The 22,544-nt window shown below is 40.5% G+C and overlaps 1 protein-coding gene across 4 annotated transcripts in view; it reads left to right on the forward strand.

Annotated features, from left to right (window-relative positions):
* Window positions 1-22,544, forward strand: part of RABGAP1 (RAB GTPase activating protein 1) — a 217,273-nt gene that overhangs the window by 187,577 nt on the left and 7,152 nt on the right. For all 4 annotated transcript variants that reach the window (XM_072631849.1, XM_072631850.1, XM_072631848.1 and 1 more), the window contains exons 18-23: window positions 364-405; window positions 1,026-1,154; window positions 12,841-12,933; window positions 13,407-13,517; window positions 18,651-18,755; window positions 22,194-22,277. In XM_072631849.1, the coding sequence (XP_072487950.1) occupies window positions 364-405; window positions 1,026-1,154; window positions 12,841-12,933; window positions 13,407-13,517; window positions 18,651-18,755; window positions 22,194-22,277 (564 nt within the window). The remainder of the gene's footprint in view (window positions 1-363; window positions 406-1,025; window positions 1,155-12,840; window positions 12,934-13,406; window positions 13,518-18,650; window positions 18,756-22,193; window positions 22,278-22,544) is intronic.

Below are 22,544 nucleotides of genomic sequence, written 5' to 3' on the forward strand. Positions count from 1 at the left end.
ATATATCTGGAAGTTTTGACATATTTTACTACATAACAGATAAGAGTCTGTAAAATTTTTATTTTGAATCATGTGGTTCCATTTAGGAAATTAGCCTTAGGGAGTCATGTGAGAGTAGGACAAGAGGCATCCTTTCTCAGGAAAACATGAGATGACAACAGTTCAAATGAGATTGTCAGTACAGAGCATTGGTCCTACCCTTTCCCCAAAGATTCTGTTCTCTGGTTTAATTAATGGTTCCTAGGATTTAGAGATGGAAAAGATGTTGTAGATCACTTTTTCAGAAATCAAATGAAGTTTTTATGAAGCAGATATGATAACCAGACCCAAGTACTAAAATTGTTCATTTTGTCTCTCTTCTAGGGAATAAGTGTTATTTTTAACGTTGCCCTGGGTTTATTAAAGGTAAGCTTTTCTGACAAACTTTTATTTCATTCATGTTCTGTGTCCTATATGGTAATTAGTCTTATCTTAAAGTAAACTTTAAACAGCCACCCCTTACTGTAATGTCAGTGCTTTCACATGTTGGTGCTGCAATGCCCTACACTGAAAGAAGAGGATCTGATAAAAACTTAAAGAGACCTTTTTTGACAAAGATTTATTAAGTATATACTAAGTGCAAACCCTTTACTTGTACTAGAAAAATAGGAGATTTACCTCATAAATCTTCTAGTTCAGTAGAGAGATATGACACATAGATAATTATGATATGTGTTCGGTGCATTAGACAGGTAGCAAACCAAGTGCATTTGATAAGGGGAGGCACAGAAGAAGGAGTTTGGGTGGCATCAGGAGCCAAGAGGCTTCATGGGCAAAGCAGCATTGGAGTTAAACTTTTAGGGATGAGTAGGGATTTGATAGCTAAGGAGAAAGGAGGACATTGCAAGCTTAGCGAATGATTGCTCAAGCAAAGACACGAAAAGGGGAAAGCACTAGTGTAGTCACTGTATTTAGGTTTATCCAGATACCCCTTGTGCATTTTTATAGTAAATGTTTCTATGTTTGTATGTGCTTTCTTTTTGAAGACTTCCAAGGATGACCTGCTGCTGACAGATTTTGAAGGGGCTTTGAAGTTCTTTCGGGTTCAGCTTCCTAAGCGATATCGCTCTGAAGAAAATGCAAAAAAGCTAATGGAATTAGCTTGCAATATGAAGGTAAAAAGTAATTTATCCATTTTAAGTTTTCCTTTCCCTTTCCTCTGCTAGGTTTTACCTAACTGCCTTGGTAGAAGTTTGTGAATCTTCCAAGAGAGCACATTGTTACTAAATGTATAATAATGGGATCATAGGATTTAGAATTGGAATAGATCTCTGGAATTTATCTTATTCATATTTCTTACAGATGAGAAAACTGAAGCACAGAGTTTCTGACTTTCCCAAGGTCATATAAGTAGCAAAACCAAGAAGACCTATATTCATCTCTTACATTTGTGTAACACTTAAATGATTTTCAGATTGTTTTCACATTCTTAACTTACTCAGTTTTCATAACATCTCTGTGCAAACAGTTATTATACTCATTTTGCAGATAAGGCATAGAAGGGTTCCATTTCTAGTCTTCATCAAACATTTATTGAGTACCTATTCTGGGCTGCAGTCTATTGGGGAGGGATCACTGGAAAATGAAAATGCTCCCTAACCTTAAAATCTAGTAAGGAAAGAATAAGATAAGTATGTCAGTAATGTAATAGAAAATAGATGTGTACCAGGAATAGTACAGACAGGTTTTTTATGAGAGTTCATAGACAGGAGCAGATCAAGCAGCATGGCTTAAATTGCCCTCCTTTTCTACCTCTCTGAAGAGAAATCAGTGTAACTGCACATATTAGCCCCTTTTGAATTCCCATTAACTTGAAACCGTTTGATAGTCTTAGTTTCAGAGAAGAATCCAAATGGAAGGTGTCCTGTATCACTATTGTTGGATTTGGATTTAATCCAAATTGATTCCTAGGCAAACTTGACTTGGGCTAATGGGTTAGAGCTAGGTTAGTAGTTGAAGGCACATCACTTAGAGGTACTTCTTGCTTTGAAAAGTTATTATACAAATGGGTAAAATGTCAGGTGAACTATGTTTCAGTTTGCAGCTTTCGTTGAGACAGCATCAAATGTCAGGATTCTCTGTGATTCTCTGTGAAACTGATTGTTATTATGAAAATTCAACAAACTTGATTCAGTAAATATTTATTTTGTTTCCTATGTGGAAAGCAATATCCTACACACCAGGGATACATAGAAAAAAAAGAGAGAGAAAACATTCCCTGCCCTTGGAGAGTTAAAGGATACACATGAATATCAGTATGCTCTCAGTAAAATGGAGGAGGAAAAGAGGGAAAGGATTCGTGAGTAGTTCTGGCTGGTGATAATGAGGGCCCCGCCTAAGGTGGTAGCCATGTAGAGAGACAGAAAAGAAAGGATATGAGAAATATAGGGAAAAAATCCTTGGCATTGACCACTTAGTGGCTGTGGTGAGGGATAAGAGAGGAAGAGCAGTTAAAGATGCATCTGAGATTATGAACTTGAATGACTAGGAAATGGTGATACTATCAACAGAAGGAAGGAAGTCAGGAGGAACAGGCTTAGGGAGAAGATGAACCCGATGTTTGACATGTTGAATCTGAGATACTGATTGGACACCTGAGAGATACCCAGCAGGCATCCGTAATGCAGGTGCAGTTCAGGAGACACTGAAGCTGGATCTCTACATATACCTAGAGAAAGTATTGGACCCTGGGCTGAGCCTTGTGAGACAGGCCACCCTTGCTGAGAGTGGGGCCTGCGAATAAGCAGTCAGACAGATAGAAGGAAAGTAATATCATAGAAATGAGTTCAACCAGGAAACTGATGAGTGAGATTTCATGTAAAAAGATCAGATCTTCAGATTTTTAGAGACTTGGTATGGTTCAACATTAGACTTAGAGTCAGAAAGCTTTCTTTCTGCCACTGTCTCTCATTAGTTATGTGACTGTAGGCAAGCCATTTTCCCTGATGAGAATCCTCTAAAATGGAGACTTTTTACCCTTAGTCATAGTGCTGTTGCGAAAGCAATGCAAAAAGGTAAACCATTCTTATTTGTTATTTGTGGGAATAAGACATCTTTATTACTGTAGGCAATCATTTGGCCATTTGTTGGATTGAGTTCCCACACTCCATGTCCCACAGGTCATTGTCCCTTGATAGAAAAATGTGGTTTAAGGAATCATTCCTATCCTGGATAGATTCTCAAGTGACTGGAATTGCATTGGCAGACTTCTTATAAAGTGCTGTTTGTTATCATAATTATTATTATGTAATAATAGCTTAAATTTCTAGAGCTTTATGGTTACAAAGCCCTTTAAATGAATTTTCCTATGTGATTCTTTCAGCAAATGTGTACATTAGTCATAGTTCTACAAGTTACAGAATGGTATTCCCCAAGTTCACAGATGAAGAAATTCAGGCTCAACAAAATTAAATGGCTGGCCCAAAACCACTCAGCTAGTGATCGATCAACCCCAGACACGTCTTTATTTCCCCTATACTATTCCATGTTGCCTCTCAGAAGAAAACTGAAACATTCCCAGGGCTCTTGGGGAGGGAGAGAATGGAAGTTGTAATGTCATATCTTTATTGTACCACTAAAATGTTTGTAGTAAAAATGTCTGATAATTTTTTGCCATCTGACTTCCAAAAACCCTGAAGCAGTTCAATTTTTCCCCGTACTTATATATCCCAGGATCATAGGATTTAGACCTGGAAAGGGCTTAAATATTTAATCTAAGCCCCCATGTTACAGATGAGAAAGCCAAGATTCAGAAAGGTTAAACCTAATTCTTACCCAAAGTCACACAGGTAAAAACCAGTTAAACCAATCCCAAATCCCTTACTCCAATCCAGTACTCTTGACATAGTGCTTTACTTACCCGTGGCAGAATAAATATTGTGTTTAATTTCCAAGATGAGTGTGTTTAGTGTTACTCAAAACATCAAGTGACCTTGTTTTATCTCTTGAATAAAGTCCAGATTCTTCACCTAATTTTTTTTAAGTCCTTAAGTATATATGCTACTTTATTTAAAGGACAAGGAGGAATCTGATTGCTTCCAAGACTACAGGAAGATTTAGCTTGGTTTAATGGGAACAGCTGGATTTGAAGTCAGAATATTCAAATCTCAGTTCTGCTACTTTACTGTCAAGGTTGGCTTGGAGAAACACTCCACTCCTCACGTTGTGGAGCACTTCTGCGATCCCTCCAAACTCTAAATCCATAATCCTGTGAACAACATAAGCAGACACAAAAAGACTAGAAACTGAGGGGCACATTTGAAATACAGCAAGTCATCTGATTTGGCTCGAGCCCAGGGTAAATGAAGAGAAGGAATATAAGGGGAAAAAGTTGAAAAATTAGGTTGGGGGCGCATCTTAGAAGACCTTGAATGTTAGATGAAGTGTTTATACTTTATTCAGTAGTTAATAGGGAATTAAAGTTTTCTTAGTAACTGTTTGCCATATTTGGTCTCAAGCTCAGGTTAGAGCAAAAACTTGAGTTCAAGGATTTATAAGAAATTTGGTACTCTGGAAAGTAGCACAAAGATGAGCATTGCTACACTGGCACAGTAAGCATACCAGTATACACACCACATAACAATACAATAGAGATTCAGCAACATACACAAGGCCAGTATCACTTCTATGAGGCTGGAAGACATGTATTATGGCAAAGATCTTGGTGGGAGTATATACTTGGAGTGGAGTCCTTAAAGATGAGCATGTTTGAGAACAGGTAAATGATGCCAGATGGAGAAAGGGACATTCCTGATCAGACCAAGAAGTGATGGGGAAATTGCCTGAGTAACTGAGTAACCAGGCTCAGTAGGGGAGTTTCCTGAATGGGACCAGAAACTGGGTTAGGGCTTCAGTTGGTAATCAGGGACTCCAGGAATGGGTATTAGCATGCAGTGGGAGCCGCACCCAGTCAAGAGCCATGATCATCTATTTGTGGCTGTTGTGTTCATCCTTCATTGCCAAGGAAGACCATGCCATCAGAGAAATGACGACATGACTTGCACTTGACTTTGTTTTGAGCAAGGGAGGGCTGTACAAGGTCACCAGCCTCAGTTCTCTTCTGGAGCCTTCTGGATCCAGTGACCAGATATTCATCAGGATGACTGGAGATGGCCCAGGATGCAGTGGGAGACCTTGGCACCTTTAGGCCAAGGCCTGTTTGGTACTCATTCAGGGTGAGATAACGCCCATAGGTAAAACTTAACCCCTAGTCTCTTTATGATTGAAACAAAATTCAGATCACTAGAAAAGTTTGGGTTAAGAAGCAAGGAAGAAATTTCTATGTATACACAGGCAACTTGAAAGGGAAATTGGGGGGAAACCAGTCCTTTTTTTTGGAGCTGGCTCTGCCAGCCTGAGTCTTCTACTTCAAGATGCCTTGTAGCTGATGGCCCTGATATCCCTTACCTGCCACAGCCTGATCCTCTCCTCTCTCTCCTCTCCTTCTTTGATGGAGGCTGCTTTCTTGCTTCTCTTCTCATCATGATCACATTCTTTCCTCAGCTAGTCCCTGAGATCTCTAGTTCTGAAATAGCTCCTCCTTTTTATGCAAGCTCCTCAGGCCATGACCAAGCCTCAAAGCCTTTAATTGATTCAAGAAGGGATCTCATACTTAGTTCAGACTGATTCAATCAAAAAGAGTTCTTAACTAACAAAGGTAATTATCCCTGAGGTGGGATAATTAGTGGAACTCCCATCCTTGTGTTAAAAAGACTATAAGGCTGTTTTAAGTCTGTGGGTGTTTCTTTTGTGAAATAATAAATAAATAAATAGCTGTCTAACATCTTGATAAGAGGGAGACTGTAGTGGGTAGAACTGGACTTAGAGTCAGGAAGACTTGAGTTCAAATCCAGTCTCTTATTCCTAGTGACTGTGTAACCCTTTCAGTGCTCTGGGCAATTCTCTAAGAGTAACTTTCTCTGCAACATATAGTCTTAAAGAGTTACCTAGGGAGTGCTGAGCACCTATACTATTGGTAGAGTGAGTTCCCCCACTGGGAATTTCTCCATATCAGTGAAGTCAGAGGTGTAGGCTGTATAGTAAATATCTATCTTGAATATTAATATCCAGTATCCTCTCCTAGAAGGGATCCTTTTAATCCCTTTTGAGACAGACTAGATATGAGGCATACTTAACCTTTGTTTTAGATCTATTTCTAATTTACTTATATGTTTCGTAAAGGGTCAGGATGAGTCAGGACAGTGAAAATACACAGACTGTCATTGTTGATATATTTATGGCCATCAGAACCACCTAACCTAAGTCTTTAAACAGTATATTTCAAAAAAATATGATGGCAACATTTAAGAGGCTTACAAAATTCATTCCCCATGGAAGGTCTGTAAAGTATGTAGTTATAAGTATTATTAACTCCTTGTAATGGATGAGGAAACTGAGGCTTAGAATGGTTATATGACATGTCCAGAGTCAAACAGCTAGTAAATTTCAGAGTCAAGCTTTGAATCCAGGACTCCTGAGTCCAAGTCCAGCTCTTTCCCCAAGAGTAATCTGACTGGTCCTGGCTTGATTTTTTGTATCATAAGCATGAAGAAGGTAATTGATAGGACATAGGCATGTAGAATTTTTTATAAGTCACACCTGAAAGAAACTAACAAGAAGGTAAACAAAGAGGTAGTCTGGAGCAAACACTTGCTGGCTGCCAAAATCCTAAACTAGTGTGTACCTACCCCCAGCCCTCTCTTTTTCTCTAGTTAGAATGAGGTATGTCATTCATTTGCTCTAAACTACAAATCCTTTCCTGTCATAAGAAATCTTTCTCTTATGCATATGTACTTTTGAGCAGAAAAAAGCTTGGTGTAAATTTTAATCATGTATAAAGGAGGATGTGTGCGTGTGCGTGTGTGCGTGCACACACGTGAGAGAGAGAGAGAATCCAGTGTTTCAACCTCTGACGGAAGGAATCAGTCTTCCTTGCTCAAATGGTCACTTAAGACCTACTCCGTGCAGGACAGTAGATTGACTACAAATAGAAATTAGACATGATTTTAGCCCTTTAGTTCTTTCGAACTTCAGTAATGAGATCTGTGGAAATCGGGAAGACAAAGACACAACAAAAGCATGACAGAACATCACAGCTGCATAAAAGTGTGTGGAGGAGGGGTGAGCTTCTTAAGAAGGAAAAGTCAGCCAGGTACATGAGAGCATTCCAAAATCCCTTGATCCTTAGGAGCCTTAGAACATACTCATTTTTACCCCTCCATCAAGTGGTCATCTAGCCTGTCTCCTGAGGAAGCCCTTTTCCCTTAGGAACAACTCCATGTGGTACTCACATTTCTGCCCAGTGGTGCTTGACAGAACAGAGTCCTCCTTCAGCCTGACAGATTGTCAGAACTGCCTCTTCTTTACCTATGTGTCCTTATACACTTCACTTAACTTCTCTGGGCCTCAGTTTACTCATTCTTAAAAAAGGTATTGTAGTTGATCTCTGAGCTCCCTTCCAAGTTTAAAAATCCTTCCAGGGACACAAGTTAGTGGAGTGGAAAAAGCCTTCAATTCTGGACAAACCCAGGTTTTTTTTTAATGCCACCTCTGGTATTTAGGAGCAAAACATTTAACCTCTCTGGGCCCCAGTTTCATCTGTACAGTGGAGACGATACTTTTAGTATCTGTGTCCCGTTACCTTTTTTGATGAGGTTTCAATAAGGTAATGCATGTAAATCACTTTGTAAACATCAAAGTGCTGTGTAAATATTAGCTTTATTAGTAGCTGGTCCTTTGTTGTCCCCTAAGTCCAGTCCTCTCACCAAACCACTTGCCTTCCTCCAGATGTGCTCTAGCTTGACACTGCCCCTCTGAAAATGCACATGATGCTCCAGATGTGTTCTGACCAGAGCAGGGGCCGTTCTTACTCCTGACCTCCAAAGTCTGCACCTGCGTTTGTTGTGATGGTGGTGGTTATTGTTGTGTCATTTCAACCGTGTCTGACTTTCTGTGATCCCGTCTGGGATCTTCTGGACAAAGATACTGGAGTGGTTTGTCCTTTCCTTCTGCAGTTTATTTTACAGATGAGGAAACAGAGGCAAACAGGGTGAAGTGACTTGCCCAGGGTCGCACAGCTAGCAAGTGTTTGAGGCCAGATTTGAACTCAGGGAGACGAGTCTTCCTGACTCTAGTCCTGGCTGTCTATCCACTGTGTCACCAGCCTCCCCCATGCTTTTACTAATGCAGTCCAAAGTCATGTTGGCCTTTTTGGTCAGTATGTCATGTTGGTAGTAGGCCACCTCCCTTCCAGGATCATATGGGAATGGGTGGGGAGGGAAGAGAAGGGAGAAAGTAATCATAATAATAGCATTTATATAACACTTTAAGGTTTACAAAGCCCTTTCCAAATAGTATCTTGTTTTAGCCTCACAGAAATCCTGAGGCAAATAGTTATCTTCATTTTACAGAAGAGAAAACTGAGGCAAACAAGCGGAATCATTTGCTAAGGTTCACACAGTACTTGAGGCTGGATTTGAACTCGGGTCTTGCTGACTCCAAGTCCAGTGTGTTCTGTCCATTGTCCCACCAAACTGCCTAATGTGTTTTACTGTCATGAGTAAAATCTTTGGACTCTCTCCCCTCCTTATTCATTCACAAAGCACAATTGAACCCCATGGTGTCCTTTCCCAGAATCTTCTCCATTTAAGATCAATCTCACAAGTGACTTTCAGCAGGAGGCTTGTTTTGGAGTCTCATTTCTGAAATCCAGAAGTTTAATTAGGAAAAATGAAAAATGAATTCTTATAATTTGCTACTTATACCTGACTCTCTTATCCAGATATCCATTTTGACTTTCCATTTCACTGGGATCATACTGTCATGGTGAAGAACTATAGTAGTTTCCAGGTCTAATCTGCAGACCCACAGGACTGACTTGGAGTTCAAGGTCTGCTGGCCAGTGGAACAAGTATGGTCTTAGCTTTAATGTAGAGGAACCTGACAAATCACATTACTGTCTCCTTAGATCCTTTTCACAGAGAAGATACTGAGGGGAAAGGAAAGATTTGATTCTTTTAAGAAATGCCATTTTTTAGCGACTATTTTGGTTAGTAGTCCTTTAGAGGAATAATTAGGAAGTATGAGAAAAGGTGGGTGACCTTTGGCAGATTATAGGGACCCATTTTATGTATCTGAGTATTTAAAAGTTGAAATTCTCACTGACTTAAGTTAGAGGGTCTTAAACAGTAGAGCTGTTTCTTGGGTTCTGAGGTGTTAAAGCACAGAACTAGGACCAGTGGTGGAAGCTACCAGTTTTAGCTCTTGTTATCTAAAACTTTCTAATAATCAAAGATATCAAAAATTGGAACAAGTACCTTTCTGAGGTAGTGAGTTCCCCATCACCGAATGTCTTCAAGGAGAGGCTATGTACTTCTCTGGCATGTTGTAGGAAGTCACAGGGACACTTTGAAATAGATGAAGCCAGAAATACCATGCAGCTCTGAGATTTTGTAATTCTTCAGTTTTAGATCTGAACGCTGAGGAAGCTAGGTCATGTTGAACATGGTGAGTTCACTGCTGCATGCTTCTCACTAGGGGGAGCCTCATCCCTGGTTTTCCCCCCTTTCCAAGACTAATCGCAAACTACAGCAAAAATTGTGTTCTTGCCACAATTCTGATTTGTTTGCATTTATTTTCCATTCCTCCATATTGATCTGTTAGGATTGTTTATCCATTTACCAACTACAGAAGTGTTTTATATAGGTGCTTTCTCTGGGTATCATTTAGAAATTCAATAAATACTCAGCCACTGGCCTTAAACCGCAGTAGATGAGGGTTTAAAGCTGACCTACACCTTAAGCTTTGTGGCCTCCCCAGAAGTGTTTAATGGGTGTCTTCCTACAGCCTAGAACCAAAGCCATGTTCTTTTCTTGACTGACACTGCTTGGGCAGAATCCAAGACTCCATTAATAGAAGTCCTGATTGAGGCAGGTCTAGATAGTAGCAGCAGTGCTGGGTGAGAGGAGTGTGCGGAACGTTACCACCCTGTAACAGTGTTTCACATTTCTGTAGCACTTCACCATTGACAAAGCAGTTTTCCTATGATAGCTTGTGAGATAGATGATCCAGGTATTATCTCCATTTAACAGATGAGGAAATTGAGGCTCCTAGCAGCAAAGTGAAAAGGATAGTTCTGAGCAGGGCAAGGACTCCAATCCAAAGACTTATCAACTCCAAGTCAGAATTTCATTCTGTTATACCACACCTTACTATGTCTGAATAAAATATCACTGGGTGAAGAAAAGATTGAATAGACATGAATCATGGAATAGTTTATGACAACAGATCAGGTGCCAAGTTTTATGATGTGTGATTAACATAGCAATTCAAAGTAAGGTAGTAGCATTTTGAATTCAGGGAATCAAAGATTGTTTCACCCACTACATCCCTTTGCATTGGCAATTCCCTAACTGGGTGTTCCCAAGACTCCCTTCCCTGCACTTTGATTTGATGCCCCACCAACTCCCATGGGTTCAACTACCTTCTCTATGCAAATGACTCCAACACACTTCAAAAGTGTTGGACGTTGCAAGACAGGATGTCCCATAAATCTCTCAAATCCAACTTGTCCAAAAGAGAATTCATTGCCTCTTCCCCAAAACCAGCCCCCATCTGAACTTATTTCTGTTAAAGTTAATAAAGAATTAAAGGGAATGCACGGGTTAGAGAACCATGGACTTAAGTTAGAAGAAAAGACAGATTAAGTGACTTGTCCAAAGTCACACAGGTAACAAGAATTCAAACCCAGACCCTGTGATTACAAATCCAGCACCTTACCTAAGGTACCATGTTGCCTACTTGGAAAAAGCAAAACAGAAAAAAAGAGTCAATTTTAAGTTTTTCTACATTTACTTAAAGTTAGGAGATAATGATATGTCTTTGACAGCACAATGGAAACAGCCAGTGGAGAGATTAAAGGTAGTGGAGAAGGGAGGAGGTATATGAAAACAGCAACTCACATAACATAAAAAGGGATAGGATTCAAAGTGGAGGTGGCATGACCAAAGGGTATATATGTCTTAACAGTATTTGTTGAAGTTATTATAGTTACAGCAAAAGTGTTGGGAAAGAAATCTCACCAAGTAAACTGCTTTTAATGAAAGGGAAACCCTCCGTATAAACACACTTAGTAGGTCAGGATACTCAGACTCTTGCTTATATGATCATCCTAATGTCATCTCAGAATTAAAAGCAACAACAACAATAGGCATTTTTATAATCAGATTCCTAGGCTGGCCAAAATTCTTCTTCCATTTGTATCTGAATATCACACAATCTCAAGCTGGGACGTGAATATGCTCTCTGGCATATCTAACAAGTGGTCATCCACCCTCCACATGAAGACCTTGAGTCAGTGTTGTGGAACCTCCAGGAGGCATTCCTTCCACTTTGAGAGAGCTGTTATTACTGTTGATCTCTTATTATGATGATCCAGAATATACCCTCTAAAATTTGTACCTATTGCTCCTAGTTCTGCCCCCTGAGGTCAAACCAAGCAAATGACAGCCCTTCAGATACTTGAAAAGAGTCATCATACTTTCTCTGAAGTTTTCTCATTGCCTCACATCTGGACTATTGCAGTAGCCTTCCAGTTGATCTCCCTGCTTCAAGTTTCTCCCCCTTCCAGGCCATCCTCCACTCAGGTGCCCAAGTGAACCTGCTAAAAGTCATATCTGACCATGTTACCCACTCTTTTCCCCACCATCCTCCCTTTTCCCCCATTCAGTAAACTCCAGCAATTCCTTATTACCTCCAAGGTCACATATTTAAAATCCTGTTTGACTTTGAAAGCTCTCCATAACCTGTTCCTTTCCCACCTTTCCAGTCTTTTTACACCTTATTCCTCTAACCCACTCTACATTCCGTGATACAGTGACCCTGGATTCCTTGCTGTTCCTTGCACAATACACTATTTTCTAGCTGTGTGCTTTCCTGGGTGTGCCTCCTGCCTAGTATTCTCTCCCTCCACACATCCATGTTCCTTCAATCCCAGCTAAAATCCCCACTTCTGCAAGAAGCCTTTCCTAGGCTCCCTTAATACTACTTCCTTCTAAGACTATGTCCAATTTACCACATATATATATATATATATATACATATATATATATATATATATATATATATATATATATATATATATATATATATATCTTGTAAAGGTGCAGACTTTTGTATGAATGTCAGCTCTATGAGACAAAGACTTTTTTTTGCCTTTGTATTTTCAGCCTTGATGAAGTGTCTGGCCCATGTCATTGTTCAATCGTTCCATCACATCTGACTCTTCGTGACCACATAGACCACACTGTCCATGAGGTTTTCTTGGCAAAAATACTCGAGTGCTTTGCAGTCTTCTTCTCCAGGCCTGGCCCATAGTGAGACCTTAATAACTATTTGTTGACGTGTTGATGGACTTCAGGGCAAACATCCCCACTTTTTTCAGTGAATTTTCTTATGGCAGACTCTAAATGTCTTACCATCCTAGTTACCTTCCCCTGAACCTACTACAGTTTGTCAATGCCCCTGCCAAAATAAAACACCCAAAAGAATTGAATATAATATTCCAGATATGATTTGACCAGAACAGAGGAGAGCAGGACTCTCATTTCCTTTGTTCTGGATGCTACACTTGGATAGATGCTCAGAGCTGAAGAAGACGGAGCATTTGGGGCTGCCATGTCTAACTGCGGACTTGAGCTTCCACTTCACAACATTTCCATGCCTTTTTTTGCCATACAAACATAGGATATGTTTGTATACTATTTTTCTCATATGTCTGTACATTTTTCCTTTGATCTCTCATAGATTAGCCAGAAGAAGTTGAAAAAGTATGAAAAAGAATATCATACCATGAGGGAGCAGCAGGCCCAGCAGGAAGACCCCATTGAGCGATTTGAGGTATCATTCTAAGAAACTCAGTGTAAAACCTGGTCCAGTTAACATGCCTTGTATGTTTCATTTTATAAGGTTGTGCCTGTTTTGTCTTTCAAGTCACAACTGTCATTGTGTCCAGAGTGTATTGTTTCTGGGTTTCAGGTTCAGCTTTTTCAAGTATCTATTTTCAAGAATCTATCAGCCAACAGCCCTGAGTCTTAGAATTCACTGACCTTCCTATCGTAGTTAAGTAATAATAAATAGCTACTTGACCAAGGTCACTTGACTTAATTATTTCTTCCTGGAAGTAGAAAATTGGAAAAGGGAAGTGGTTCTTATTCTTCGGAATCCCTCCAGGATAAGGCAGGTTTCTGATAGGAGCTGGAAATGATTTTCTTTTCACGAAATGTTTTAGTGATTTTCCCAATATAGAACAAGTTGTGAGAAACTTTTCCTTTTTTGCCATTTGTGTGTTCATATATCTCCTTGCCTCCCAGCGGGAAAACAGGCGCCTCCAAGAAGCTAACATGAGGTTGGAGCAAGAAAATGATGACCTGGCCCATGAGCTAGTGACTAGCAAGATTGCACTGCGTAAGGACCTGGATAATGTAAGTCTGACCAATGTATGGAATCCGCATGTATCAAAAGGTTTAGTACAGTTTATTTCTGGGATTTTTTTTTAACTTATCTAAATCCTTGAATGACTTCTTACTAGAAACTATAACAATTTTTCTACTTATCTGGTTATGTAGGAGCAGTTAAATTCCTGCTCCTAGCCCAGTTTGAAAAATATTGCATTATGTATTCCCAGGATACATCCTTTTGGAACTTAAATGCATCCCATCCCCCTGATTTGCATACAGTCCTACATAACTAACCTTGCTGCCTATTCTCTGATTTTTTTATGTATTGTTTTTTGGTTTCATATTTTATTACCAATAAAAATTGTCAGTACTTAAAAGGATCCATTACTTCATTGGCTAAAGTGCTTCTTCTACATCATAATATTTCCACACAAAATTCACATACTCTTCATGTTAATATGGAAAAAAATCATCAGCTGGTGGCCATCCTTCTATCTCATCGATGCTGGTTCTTGGATAACAGACACACTGTCTATTCCAAATCCGCTCCAAGCCTTTACGCCTTGCAGGGTCTTACCAAAATCGGTAAGGCTCTCCAATCAGCCCTTGTGGGACTCTGGGTTTGAGTGATTCATCATCATTATCTCCTGAATTCCTTCCACACTGGTGGCTCCTGAGGATGAAAACATTTAGCCCACCATTCACCCCGCCTGCTGTACGCTGATGAAGTAAGGCTTTCTAGTAGACTACAGTCAGCTGCCCTGCCAGGTGGAAATTGGCTCTAGTAGCTTCTCTTGGCAAGATGGAGACTTTACCTTTCCCTTCCCCCCTGTTTTTTGCACCATCTTCCAATGGTGGCACTTTGGGCACTGTGGTGGACCACATATAGCAAAAAGCTCCTCTGGAATATAGTTGCTCTTATGATTGTGGATATAGAGTCATGTTTCCAGGATTACTTTTATACTCTTTTATACTCCACTTTTATAAAATGGATCCTTAGCAACCTGGACCTTCAAGGAAAGAGGCCTAGGGAAACCTATGCATGTTCCTTGTACCAATAATTGGAGGCCTTCAAATAGTAGCTGCTGCTTGTGGTTATTCTGTTTTGTTAACCGCTCGAAGCAACATCTGCATGGAGCCAGGGGGGCAGAAATTGTGTTGCCAGGGCTGCATTTTCCTCAGTACCTTCAGTAGTGGAATTCTCAGTGTCACTGGACCCCTGGATGTTGCTTCATATGTCAGGATACTACCCCCTAGTTTAAGGTTGTGACTGATTGGGCTAATTCCCAGTATGGTGATCTTGACTTCTGCACCCCAAGGAGAAAGGTTCTTGGACTCCTGCCTAGCCTAGTGAGTGGTGTGAAGGGGTAGCAGGTCAGTGGAGAGTGTTGAGCAGTGTGTGGTTAGGGAGGCCATGGAGTCTCAGGAGAGAGGACCTGAACTCCCAGAACCGATGTCCTCATTTGTAAATATGGGGGAACTTAGACTTATCTAGGTTTACACAGCACTTTTTCTCTTTTTGATTCCTCATTAGTACTCCTATTTTGCATGAGGAAGTTGAGGTTCAGATATGTGAAGTGATTTTCCTCGGGTCATGCAGACAGTAAGAATAATGAGAGGGACTCCACGACCAGAGTTTTTCCCACTGTATCCCACAATGGAAGTCTCAAAGCAGTTTTCTGTATCTCTAATTATTAACATACAGGGTGGTGGAAAATGTTCCATGGGTAGATAAACTAAGGTGTTCTTTCTTGTTAACTCTTGTTCTTGAGCGAGTGCGCTTTGCCTCTTAGATATAACAAGCAGTTTATTATTTGGTTCCAGCTGGAAGTAGCTTGAGCCATTGTGTGTTGGCCAGAAATTGACAGTCTAATGGTAACATTACCATCCCACCATATTAAAAGTAGATTGAAGACTTTGTTCTTGACTTCTGTGCCAAAAGAGTGTTTTTGTTTTTATACTTCCAAGTTTTTATACTGATCCCAAGAGGGCGATATTACTCTTAGACAGTGACTAAAACTTTATCTTCCATTGCTATAAAGAAGGAAATAATCAAAGCAATAAAACACCACCACCCCTCCCCCAAAACAAACAAACAAAAATCCCCTGATTTTCTGCTCCTAGCATCCCGTACAGAGTTCAGTTAACAACACTCCTATATCTCATCAGTGTATAACAGTAATATCTCACATCATAAGGATTCCAGTGTACAGAGCACGTGGGATAGGTTTCATTCTACAGCCTTTGAGGGAGTACCTGCATAAACCAGATCCTTACCAGCCAGTAACAGTCATGAGGAATATTATACCCATTTTAAACGTGAGGAAACTAAGGCTCAGAAAGGTTAGTTAATTGGCTGGCTGGTTTGTAATGCCAGAGTCACAGAGAATCATCCATCAGAGGCCATATGTGCAAAGTTGCTGTGAGCTGTTTATGTAAGATTGAATGAGAAATAGAAATTATCTTATCCCTAAGATACCCACAATACTCTAGCAGCATGATCATTCATTTCTGACTCAAAGACATCGTAGTGAGTCAGACAGAGGGGCATCTGCCTGAGCTCGTGGCTCTCCTCACGTCAGTACCTTGTCCCCTCACTCTGCTTCAAATCAGGAGCACTGAAAAGCTGGAGGAAATCTCTCAATGCTGATTCTTACTCAAGTCTAAAGCAGAGCTAAAGGGACAGCAACCTATATCCCTCAAAATACATGCATTCATCCTCCCCTCTTATTGAGAGGGGATACTGAGCTCCTCTCACTTTCTTATGCATAGTTCAGTCAATGGGGTCTCAGAACTATTTGAAAACTAGATGAGGTCTCTTCCAAGATGATCTAGTTTTCTTGTTACTCATGTCAGTCAGTGATTCTGTCTCCTCTCTTTTTCTCTTCACTCCCTTACTTCCAAAAGGCAGAAAACTAGCTGATGTTAAGGATTTCTGGAATTTTCCCTGATTAGCAAAATCATCTTCCATCTCTTTTGTCATTTCTGTCTCATTTGTTTCTGAGGAGGAAAGGCACTGTGAATATAGTAGAAAGATCCAGATTTACATCCCAAGTTCATATCTATCACTATGTTAGGCAAATCACATAGGTTCTGTGAGTCTCAACTTTTCTTTCTAAATGGGACCTATATGGCAGGACCAATGTAGGGAAGGTATTTTGTAAACCCTCAAGTACTATAAAAATCTGATCTGCTGCTATTTGACTTTTTCCTTGAATATCTTTAAAAGCCTTGGGACAGTAATGAGTCTGCATCTGTGCAACATGTACATTGATCCTTGGGAGCCATCACCATTTTTTGGCATATTCCCAACAATGTATACTTTTCTCTCTGAGGTAAGAACTGATTTATGTTACTGGGATGGGAGAAATTATTCTCATCGATCTGAAGGTTTGGGGGTTTGTTTTTCTCAAGGCATTCATCAGCTGAAGTTCTCTTTTCAGTAGTCAGCCTGTTTTGGTTTTTTGCATCCTCTGATCCTGACATTTAGAAAAGGGACTTGTGGCCATGCTACTAACAGAGAAAGAGAAAAGCATCCCCTTCCAACGAGGGTATTCACAGAGGCTTTGCTCTCTCATCAGCACTTTGCCTTCAGTGGGATGCTGTGGGGTCTGCCTTTGGAAATGCTCGATACCAGAGAAGAGTCTAGGGGTTATTGGACAGCGCTCACTGCTGCAGGCTTTTTGTTCCCAAAGGTCATGGTTATTTCTTGATTGTTTCTCCTTTTATCTCAGCAAGTTTTCTAAACACCAGAAAGTGGGCTTCAGTGGTCCAGGTTAGGACAGATATTTCATGATGAAATTAGGCAGCTTTCAGCATTACATGAGGAAGGTAACGTATTGGGTCTGGAGTGCAAAAGAGAGCAGAACTTTTTCCTTCTGGCTGATGTTTCCTTGATTTCAGGTTCTTTTCATTTCCTTTTCAATAATAGCTTGTATCCTGTGATGATTTCCCTGCACTTCTTCCCTTTCGCTGACCTCTCATGTCTAGTTACCTAGTCCCGTTTGTGTCTCCATAATAGAACTTGCACCTGGCACCTTGTCTTTCTCCACTGCTAGACTTTGGCAGTAGTCCACCAATAGGTCTTTCTGTTTATCTCTTCCTACTCAGATGGGCTCTCTGTTTGTCATTTAGACCAGTCTTCATTATGTAGGGAAAGAGCTGACTATACCATTCCTCTGCTCAAATTTTTTTAGTGGCTTGCTACTGACAGTGAAATAAAGTTCAAACTCCTTTGTTTGGCATTCAAAGACCTCCACAATCTGGAACAGTCCTACCTTTTCAATGCTATTATTGCCAAGTATCCATCATATATTTTATGTTCAAGCCAGATAGAACTACCCTCTGTCTCACATCTAAACATACACACACACACACACACACACACACACACACACACATATACATACTCACTAACACTCACACACACACACACACACACTACCTCCCCATCCTCATGTGCTTGCTGTTGCCCCTTTGCCTCACATAAAATGCTCTTCCTCCCCTCCTGTGTCTGTTGAATTCCTGCCAGTCCATTACCATTCAGTTGTCGCTGCAACTGTCTGTCCCCCTCCAATAGGTGCAAGTACAATTTGTAGTTCATTTCAGGAAGGAGCCTTTCTCTCTTGCATACTTAGTCATTTTCAGCCTTTATATGAAGGCCTACTATCTTTTAGGCTCAGTTTCTCACAATAATAATTTTTTCTGATGTCTTAAAACTTGTTCAGTGATTCATTCTGGTGCCAGCTCTTGAATATCCACATGCAAAGTTCTTTTTTTTTCAAGCAGAGTACTTTCAAGTGGAAAGTAAAAAGATACAACTTTTCACCCAGGGAATAAAAAGTCCCAGATCCTTTCATGATCAGATGGAAGAAATCACCAGAACAAGAGAAGTCATTCCTGGATGATGAGGAATGGGACCATCCCCTCAGTAGGCAAAAGTCAAGAAAACTTTACTTTGCACAGAGGCAGGATACCTGAGATCTAACCCTTGCCTTGCCATTAAGCAGCTGTGCAGCCTTCAGCAACAGGCACTTCCTTCTCCTTTCTTGGCTTCTGTTTCCCTATCTTTAAATCGAGTGCTAAATGAGATGATTTTTCAGCTGTAACTCCCCAAGATTCTCTGACAACCCCCAGTGTAATATGTCTGTGTTGCAGGCTGAAGAAAAGGCAGATGCGCTGAACAAGGAGCTGCTGATGACCAAACAGAAGCTGATCGATGCAGAGGAAGAGAAAAGGCGGCTGGAAGAGGAGTCTGCTCAGGTGATGTGTCTTGGGGCCCCCAAATTCCCTCTTCTCCCCTGCTCCCAGCCTTCCTGCTCCTGGAAAGCAAAGGAATGTGGGAGCAGCATAGGGTAGAGCAGAGAAAGCATTGTATCTGAGGACAAGGGACAAGGTTCAAGTCCTGCATATGGATACTTGTGCTAGTCACTTCTCCAATCTAAGATTCAGATTTCCTCATCTGTGAAATTAATAGGATTAGGTGCTTTCCAAGGTCATTTCTAGCTCTGATAATCTATCTTCTAAACATTTTTGGTTTCAAAATCTTGTCTACCCTTAAGAATGTAGCTCTAAGCTTCCTCTCAGGTGTTAAAAACTGCATTTGAACACTGTCATACTATAACTGAGGACTAAAAGGAAATCAGAGGGCAAACGCTGTATTTCCTGGTGGCATGGAAAAAACCTGAGACAGCTGGGTTATGTTTCTCTCCAAAGGTTCTGTTTATTTACTGCTTAAAGCCTAATGGTCCTTAATAGTTAAAAGATACTCTAAGTCATTGTCCGTTCTTTGATATGGCAAGAAAGAATTACTATAACTCAATGTTTGATTTCTAGAGCCTTATGGGAAGTGACATGAAGTCAAGCAGTGTACTAGGGGTTTTCAGAACTAGACTTGGATCCTAGTTCTGTGAATGAATCTGACTGGCCTTGGGCAAGTCTTACCCCACCCCTCTGGACCTGTTTTATCCATAAAATTTGGGCTAAGTGATATCTGAGGTTCCTCCCAACAGTGGCATTTCTGATTCTGTGAGAGCTACACAGAAAGACAGACATAGGAATCCTTGTTGATCTGGCTGAGGGGACACATCTTTGATACCAGCAGTGTAGACCCCAGCCCCTCTGTCCCTTCTCCTGTGTTTCTCTGTTCATGGCCTCCTATAACCCCACCAGACATACTGAGGCCTTCTTTGAAGGCTCTTGCGATGCATATATATACATAAACAGCACTCAGGCTGTCAACTCCTTCAGTCTACTCTTCCTGCATAACTGTCCCATCTTTTCAGATTACACGTCTCATAGAAAATCAATCTTGTATATCACTTCTTATGTGCAAGTTAACATTCGTTTACTCTGAGAAACTCTTCAGAGTTCACCCTCACACAGATGCACCATAACATTGTGTAACTAATTGGTAAAATATCTTTTGCTACCCATCCTCATTCTTGGCTAGTTCTTCATTTATTAACATCTCCTGAGAATCTAGAGAAGAGGGAAAAAAATGAAATACCAGCCTCATTGTATCCGTCCCTTAGAATTTGATGTGTACAGCTGAGCATGGGACAACCCATGGACCATTGTGGATGGTGCCCAAAACCTGAAGCAAAGTTTTGGATTTTCTGCATTATCCCAACCCTTCCCATCCCCTCCCAACAGATCACCCCTCTAGCATCCTCACTCTTTCACTTATTTTCAGTCTCTCCTTCCCTACTGGCTCCTCTTTACCACCACAAACATACGCCTATCTCAGTCATCCTCAAAAACCCTCACTTGATCCTTCCATCCCCATGAAACACCATCCCATATCTCTTCTATCTCTAGCTGCCAAACTTGAAAAGCCCATCTACAGTGTGTTCCATTGCTTTCTTGTGTCACTCTTTTCTTAACCCCTTTACAGTCTGGCTTTTAATTTCATCATTCCACTCTCCAAAGTTACCACTGATTTCTTAGTTGCTAAATCCCATATCCTTTTCTCAACCTCACTTTCCTTTACTTCTCTTCAGCCTCTGTTACTGTCTATCACATTCTTCTGGATACTTTCTTCTCTCTGGGTTTTTGGGACACAGCTCTCTTCTGCTTTTCCCCCTACATATCTGATCACTCTTCAGTCTTCCTGGATCCTTAATCCAGGTCACACCCTTTTACCATGAGTGTGCCCCACAGGGATCTATCCTGGGCCGCCTACTCCCCCTATTCTACTTTACTTAGTGATCTCAACAGCTGCCACAGATTTACTTATCACCTCTATCCTGATGATTTTCAGAACTATCTATTTCTTCTCAGCCTCTCTGCTGACCATCTTAACCTCTTGAAACATCTTTTAGACATTTCAAACTGCATAACCAGAAGCCACCTTAAAGTCAATATGTCCAAAACCCAATCCATTATCTTTCCCCATAAACCCTATACTCCTAACTTCCCTGTTACTGTGAAGGGCAACACCATCCTCCTAGTCTCTCTGGCTTGCAAACCAGGTGTCATCATAGACTCCTCAATACCTCACATCCAAGCTGTTGCCAAAGACTATCAATTTTATTTCTACAATGTCTTTCAGATATACCCCTTTCTCTTTTCTGATGCTGCTTCCCTCTCTGATGCAGGTCCTTTATCACCTCACATTTCAACTATTGCAATAGCCTTCTTACGGATCTGTCTCCCTCAAGTCTCTTCCCACTCCATGCCATCCTCCATTTAGCCACCAGGGATTTTCCAAAAGCATAGCTCTAACCATGTCACCCTCCTACTCCATAACCTTCAGTGGCTCCCTGTTGCATCCACAAATATACAAAATCTATTTGGCATTCAAAGGATAGGATAAGCCCTCACCACCACCACTACTACCTTTCCAGTCTTCTTATATCTTTCTCCCCAACACATACTCTTTAATTCAGTGACATTCACCTCCTTGCTTTTCTTTGAATAAGATACTCCATTTCTTGGCTCAGGCCATTTTCTGACTTTCCCCCATGTCTGGAATGCTCTCCCTCCCTATCTTCACCTGCTAACTTCCTTCAAGTCCCAAATAAAATTCCTTCTTCTAAAGGAAACTTTTCCTACCTTTTCTTGATTCTAATGTCTTCTTTCTTATTTTTCCTATTCTATTGTGCCTCTATAGCTTGTTTTTACATATTTGTTTTCCCCATGAAATTATGAGTTTCTTGAGGACAGGGACTGTCTTTTGCAGACTTTCTGTATCCCTAGCACTTGATAAGCATTTAATAAATGTTTCTTGACTGACTGACTGTGGTTTGAACTAATTCGTGCTTTCCCCTCTACTGACTTAAGGAAAGGGATAGTTGGTTATACCAAAAATTGATAATAATAACACCCATTTCCATGGTGTTTGAAGGTATGTGACAGTTTTTCTAATAACAGACCTTAGGTAGTGAGAGTATTATCACCATCATTATTATGAATAATAATGACTTCCAAAGTGCTTTCCCTTCAAAATGGAAGTATATAAATGCAATTATTATCATCATCTCAGTCTCACAGGTGAGGAAACTGGAGCCCAAGGATGCAGTGACCATCTGTTTAGGCTCCATAGTGGGCTTTGGACTCAGTCCCATGTCATCTTTCTCCAAATCTAGAGTCTTTCTCTAGATTTTTTCTCTAGAGTCTTGCAAAAGAAGTCACACAGTTCTTGGTGGTGCTTATATTTCAGGACTTTGCTTATTCCCTTTTTCCTTTTTTTTCCTGCAGCTGAAAGAAATGTGCCGGCGGGAGCTGGACAAAGCAGAGTCAGAGATTAAAAAAAACAGTTCCATCATTGGTGATTACAAGCAGGTATGTGCCACTGGTCCACGTATACTACCTTCACTTGTAGAGAATATTGGCAGATGTTTTTCTAGGGGAAACCTATTCCTCTCTCCTAAGTTCTGAAGTAATAGTAATAACTCCTATTTCTATAATACTTTGAGGTTTCCAAAAGCTTTCCTCACAACAATCCTGTTAGGTAATTTTTACTATTATCTCTATTTTACAGATGGTGAGATTGACACTCAGAGGGGTTAAGGGACTTGTCCTAGGTAACACAGCTAGTTAATGCTGGTA

The sequence above is a fragment of the Notamacropus eugenii genome, chromosome 1, assembly GCF_028372415.1.
Source record: "Notamacropus eugenii isolate mMacEug1 chromosome 1, mMacEug1.pri_v2, whole genome shotgun sequence".
NCBI classification, from domain to species: domain Eukaryota; kingdom Metazoa; phylum Chordata; class Mammalia; order Diprotodontia; family Macropodidae; genus Notamacropus; species Notamacropus eugenii.